At 52.9% G+C, this 6,000-nt stretch overlaps 1 protein-coding gene across 2 annotated transcripts in view; it reads left to right on the forward strand.

Annotated features, from left to right (window-relative positions):
* Window positions 1-5,758, forward strand: part of METAP1D (methionyl aminopeptidase type 1D, mitochondrial) — a 46,545-nt gene extending 40,787 nt beyond the window's left edge. For both annotated transcript variants that reach the window (XM_035331939.1, XM_035331937.1), the window contains exons 7-10: window positions 4,167-4,264; window positions 4,411-4,458; window positions 5,248-5,326; window positions 5,458-5,758. In XM_035331939.1, coding sequence (XP_035187830.1) covers window positions 4,167-4,264; window positions 4,411-4,458; window positions 5,248-5,326; window positions 5,458-5,536 — 304 coding nt within the window. In that variant the 3' untranslated portion in view covers window positions 5,537-5,758. The remainder of the gene's footprint in view (window positions 1-4,166; window positions 4,265-4,410; window positions 4,459-5,247; window positions 5,327-5,457) is intronic.
* Window positions 5,759-6,000: the final 242 nt, after the last annotated feature.

Here is a 6,000-nt window from a genome sequence, read left to right on the forward strand (position 1 = left end):
CAATGATTCAATGGCCATTTTGTTAACAATATATTTAAGAAAAGCATGAATACTTTTAATTTAAATAAAAAGAGGCATTCATACATGTCCCTGAACAAGAAATTATGTCAGATCTGTTCTCTCTTCCAGTGTTTCCCCAGTGTGCCCCCTGCCCAGTGGTGCAGGGCAGATTTTTTTGGTAACTTTGGCCTCTGGTGTCGTGCAGCTGAGCATCGGTGATAAAGTTTGGTCTCTGGGGAGAGATGCAGGCAGTGAGTGGGAAGCAGCTGTAGCTGGGAATCGGTTCCCCAGGATGTTCAGCCCAAGTCCGTGCCATTCTGGCTGATCAGCCAACTCTTCCACTCTGGCACCAGAGGGCACAGGGAGGTATTAGGTATTGCTCCAGGCTGCAAGCAGGATTTGGTTTATTTTGTTTCCTCAGTGAGGGCTTAGATTTTTGGGCCAGACCTGCCTTGAGGAAAAAGCAACAGAATCTGGTAAAAAGAAAATAAAGTGTAGGTTTGGGTTGTTTGATTACTTTTTGTCCCGGAGTGGGAGTCCCAGTCCTGAGACTGAGTGTATGGTGTTTTCCTCTGAAGCTGGGACGCCCGTTGTCCCCTAGGTGCTCCCAGAGGCTATCTGAGGCTCTCTCGGGAGGCACAGGGCCAACCCCATAACGAAATTATTTCAAGCACCTTTTCAGCAAGAGGGATTTATCCCATTCACCCAAAAACTCTCAAGGGATGCTCCAGAACATCGAGGAGAGCTTTGTAGAGGAGCAGTCCTGCCTGTTGCTGCTTTGTTGCATTTCCCTGTTGGGCTGCTGGCAGGAAGGCAGAGAGTCTCCACGCTCATCCCTCCTTTCGCAGGGAATTAGCTGTTGTCTGGCAGCAGTCAGGAAGGAACTGACACCCAGCTCTGCTGTCCACTCTCAGAAGCATGACAGCACTGCCTGGGAGGCGCTGCCCGTGGGTTTTAGGCAGACGCCTGCCCTCAGTGACCTTCCTTTACCAGCTCGGCCACCGCTGGTTCATCCTGACACCAAGCACGTTGCCGCCTGCAGAAGAGGAGCAATGCTGCAGGGACTCTTGACTCTGCAGCCGCTGGGCTGTAACGCATGGCAGCAAAACATAAAATCAAGTACTGAGCTCATTAAATGATTATGCTTTTAATCCTGCTCAATTCACCTCTGCCCAAGCACGCAACATGGCTCGAAGAATAAAACGTGTGATGGTAAATGTTATCAACGGATATTTTTGACAGCGATTGTGCTGAAGAATCCTTGTCCTCCCTTTATGCTGTTGGTGCAGTGTGGCTCTACTGCCCAGCTTCCACCACGGGCAGTGGTGGGACTGGGATGTGCCCACAGACGAGGGGCCCTGCAGCCCGGTTCGTCAGCCCCACGCAGCCCAGCCAGCTCCTGCCACCCTCCTTCGCGTCTTTCCCACTTGTAGCCAGGACTCCTCCAGCACCCTGTTTTCATGGAGAAGGAAAAATCAACTTCTGAAGTTGCCTTCTGGGAAAAGCTGAAGAGAAAGGCCACCGTTGACAGATCCCAAGCCAAGCGGTGAGGCAGCAAGACCAAAACATTGAGCTGTTGTTGGCAGCAAATTGCCAATTTAGGCAAAACTGCTCCACTCTGTGACATCCACGCTTTTTAACCAGATTCCACAGCCTAGGAACTCCAGTGGCCAGAGGAATGACCAAGATCAGCAGTTCAGTTCACACTTCCCAGACCTGTCTTTCAGCATCCTCCCTGCAAGCATCTACGGTCTACGTGAACGTTCGTGCTTACAGAATTACCCTTGCAAGTCACAGCTGGCGTTAGCAGCCTTCTTTTATGGAAGCTGCATGTGTTTCACTGTACCTTCACATGGATGTGACAGCTCACTAGGATTTTTTAAATACTCCAAAGTGAAGCTAGTAGTTGTGGAGTGCTTTGAAATTCCCTGTACAGTGCTTCCGAAGCACATGCAGATATTAAAACCAGATTGAACGTGGCTGAGTTTCATGCCTGCAGCTTATTTTCTCCACAGGTTTTCTGTGTGTCACTCCAGGGTCGTTGGTCACGTTTACGATTTATATGAAGAAGGCCAAAGCTCCGTACATAGACACATTTAGGTGGGGAGGCGGAGGAGCGCGTGTGGCTGGCAGTGCGGGTGTCACAGAAGGTAACCACCTGAGTACTGATACCAGCCAAGTTGTTTTCGAGCTCTTTGGCAAGAAAGCAGCAGAATTTGACACTAAAACTCACAAGAACCATTTCTTACACCACTGGAGGAGGGGATGTGGTCGTAGCAGTGCCTCGCATGCCCGGGTGCCCCACGAACAGCTGCCCCTGCTGCCACTCTGCAGCCAGGGGTGGTCACAGGGCCTGGCGGCGGTCAGGGGTGCCCTGGGCGGGCATCAGCGGAGCTGAACAGCTGCTGGTATCATTTAGGCTCTTGCAAAAATACTTGCAGAAGGAGGCAAAGGAAAAGCTTACCCTGCGGTGCATGTACGGCTTCTCCCGTCTCTTCAGAGAATCGCTTCCCCCGTATGGGAACCATTATCTGCATTGCTCTGGGCTTGGTCACCGGAGATCTTCCATTTCATTTTGTGTATGTTTCAGAGTAATCTGACTTTCTAATTCCTCTTCCTTGGCCTTCAGCACTGTCCTAACCAGTCCAGGTCTCTGACCCAGACCTGTCTGGCATGACAGAGGCACAGCAGAAAGACTTTTCCATCACTAGTAGGACTTTTCACTGCATAAGCCTTCATGATTTTTTTTCCACGTAAATTGTGTCTAAGGTGAAACTCTGGACCTTGAGTATAACCAAATGAAGCCCAATTTCTAGCTTTACTAATAACAACTAAACCTGAAATTTCCATTCTTCTCCAGAAGTAATGAAAGAAATGTGATGAGTCTTTGTATCAGGGTGATGGGTAGGTAAAAGCTACTATACGAATCCTGTTAAAATGTGCTCTTAAGGCCTGGACACAGCAGCACTGTCAACTGTTGACCTGGCTCCCCTTTCTCACTCCTGCCCCGTGGTGGAGGCGCTCCGTGCCCTTCAGCCGCAGCGGCTGCCTCCAGGGACAGTGACAGGCGGGTGCCGGCACGAGCACTGAGGAGGCCACACGGCCTTGTGTGCAGGCGATGGCTACGTGAGGAGACAGCTGGCACCTTTATTTGATTTTCTCATCTTTCCTGCTCTTCATTGGCCTGTAGTCACACTCTGAGGAGCGTTTGCTTGGCCATAGCTATAGGCAAACTGGAAGTGTTAAGTGCCTGCCTTGATTTAAAATGAACAAATGAGGCTTTTGATCTCACAGACAACATCTCTTCAGACCAAGTGTCTTCCTGCCTTGCTCCTGTGCTCCAGTTTGCTTTTAGAAACCATGTGGGGATGATACACAGGAGCAGCTTCCTTGTCACTTTGAATGCATCTCCAAGCCCCCCAGATCTCCACACGTTTCCATGTTGGATCTGGCCAGCCCTGCTGCCTCAGCAGCCTCCAGTCAGCACCTAACAGGGCCCTGGCAAGAGGCCTGCAAGTATCGGGCAGCCCCGCAGCCAGAGGTCACCCCACTTGCCTCCAGGTCCTCCAGCTTGTAGGGATCAGGATAGGATTTTGCTTTCCCAGCAAGGGCAAGGCACAGTGCTGGGCCCTGTTCCTGCAGGCAGGAACGTGTCGCTCGGAGATGTTCCTTACTGAGACAGGCCATGAGGAGAGGGCAGAGCTCCCAGGCAGAACCCAGATGCCGTAGCTGTTATAATTTGCTTTTGGTACTGTCGTGGTGGGTTCGTTAGAAATACATTGTGAATTGGAGTGAACAGATCTGGAGTTGGAATACATTTCAGCACTGAGTGTTTTAGTATTTTGCAAGGTAACAGGTTTGCCTTCTACCTCCCCCACCAGCAGCAGGACCCTCCTCGCCCCCACAACCCAGTGCAGGCTGCAGGCACACGACCCAGCGGGGGCTCTGCAGGCAGGGAGGTCTCGGTGGAGGCTGTGCTCAGCCCTGCTCAGCCCGCAGGCATGTTAACTCTGAAATCTAATGATGGTTTACTGCCACTAGCTCTGATGACCACTCTTTCAGAGTGGGCACAAAGTGTCAACCCTACACGAGTGTGACACCCTGGCACTGGTGTGCTGTCAGGAGCCAGGGCATGCTCCCTCACAGTGTCCCTTTTGCCCCCACAGCTTGGTGGCGCAGCGCGGTGGCTTCCAGGTCTGCCCCTTCTTCGTCGGCCACGGCATCGGGTCATACTTCCATGGGCACCCCGAGGTGTGGCACCATGGTAAGTGGGCCCTGGCACTGTGTGGGGCTGGCTGTGGGCGGCATGGCACCTGCACACCCAGATGGGCTCTGAGGCAAGCGCTGGCTGCTCTCACCAGTATATATCTGTGTGTGTGTGTATAAATGCGTTTTTACTTTCTTTTCTAGCCAATGACAGTGACTTGTTAATGGAAGAGGGAATGGCGTTCACAATAGGTTAGTAAATGTATTCTGTGTTTGTCTGTAATAAGCACGCACACAACGACCCAGCTCCGAGCTATTTCTTTATTTGAATATAGAAATGTCCAGTCGGACGTGGGGGTGCGGGCGGCACCGACCCCTCAGGCAGCAGATTAAAGCCTTACTCTTAAAATGCTGTAAGGAAGCGCTGGGCTGAGACGGCTTCCGAGCGCCGAGATTTGGAGAAGGGAAAAAAACCTTGGCGTGAATCTTAGTGAAGAGCTCGACCCCGGGGGTGTCTGTCGGCTGCCTCCAGCCTGCCGCAGCCGCTGCCGGGCTGGGGGCAGCGCGGAGCTGCCAGGCACAGCCCGGCCCCGCAGCCGCCAGGCACGGGGCTGCCGGGGGGAAAGCCGCTCTTCCTCCCCGCGAGGCTAAATGGCGCGGCAATTAGAGGGAAATCAGAAAATTGTTGTTTTGCTGCTTTAATGAACATTTTAAGGCTGTTTAAAAAATTCCGATATTTCAAACTATCTGCTGTTTATAAGCGTGGTTGGCGCTTTGGTTATTATCCACGGGGTCTTAATTAAAGCTTGATTAAAATTCCTCGCTTTTACAAAAGAGGAGTGGGCAAACCCCTACCTTAACGTTTCGTCTTCCTCCTCGGTTCCCGTGGCAGTGGCAGCTCAGAGCCGGCCAGGGGCCGGGACCCGCCGAAGGGCAGCTGCCTGCTGGGCCCCTGCCTCGCCCCGCGGCTCGCAGGGAGCGCGACTAACTTGAGAAAACAGGGATTTGTTTGTTGGTTTGTTTGTTTTTTCCATGTTACAGAGCCGATAATAATGGAAGGCTCCCCCGAATTTGAGATCCTGGAGGATAAATGGACCGCGATTTCTGTAGACAATAAAAGGTGCCTGATTTGGGTTTTTTTATCTCCCCCAAGCCCCCGAGCTGGTCACTGGCAGCCCAAAGCCGCCTGAGTTTGCCGGGCACGGTGGTGGCCGTGTTTGCCCCCTCATAACCGCTGCGTGTGCCCTGCAGGTCAGCGCAGTTTGAGCATACCGTCGTGGTTACCTCAGAGGGAGCAGAAATCCTTTCTAAGGTGGCGGAAGAAGCCTAAAGATGGAGCAAGGAGCAGAGGGACTCGTTGTGCTTGCGGGATTGCCACTGTCACCGGGGACAGAGATAAGATTTTTGTAATTTCTTTGGGGAACGGGTGCCGCCTAAGTCGCTGCAGGGGGCAGAAAAAGCAGCCCGAGGGGCTTCCTCTGGACACGGTCCTCTCTGTGTGTTACCTGGTGAGTATTTAATAAAAGCCTGATGGCGTGTTTGTGACCCTGGAGGCAGCCACGCACAGCCTGCGGGGGCTTGGGTTGTCTGGGGTGAGGGCAGCGAGCGGGTCCCCCTCCTCCACGTCCCGTGTGGGGCACACACAGGACTTCACAGCTGAGCTGTAGCTCAGTTTGGCCTCACCGCGGCAACAAGGGCTAACACTGCTCGGATGGACAGGAAAGTTTCCCGGGGGCTGGCCCGGGGGCTGCAGCCTCTCCCCAGCAGCTGCCCCCTGCCCGCGGCTGCCCTCCC

The sequence above is a fragment of the Oxyura jamaicensis genome, chromosome 7, assembly GCF_011077185.1.
Source record: "Oxyura jamaicensis isolate SHBP4307 breed ruddy duck chromosome 7, BPBGC_Ojam_1.0, whole genome shotgun sequence".
Taxonomy (NCBI): domain Eukaryota; kingdom Metazoa; phylum Chordata; class Aves; order Anseriformes; family Anatidae; genus Oxyura; species Oxyura jamaicensis.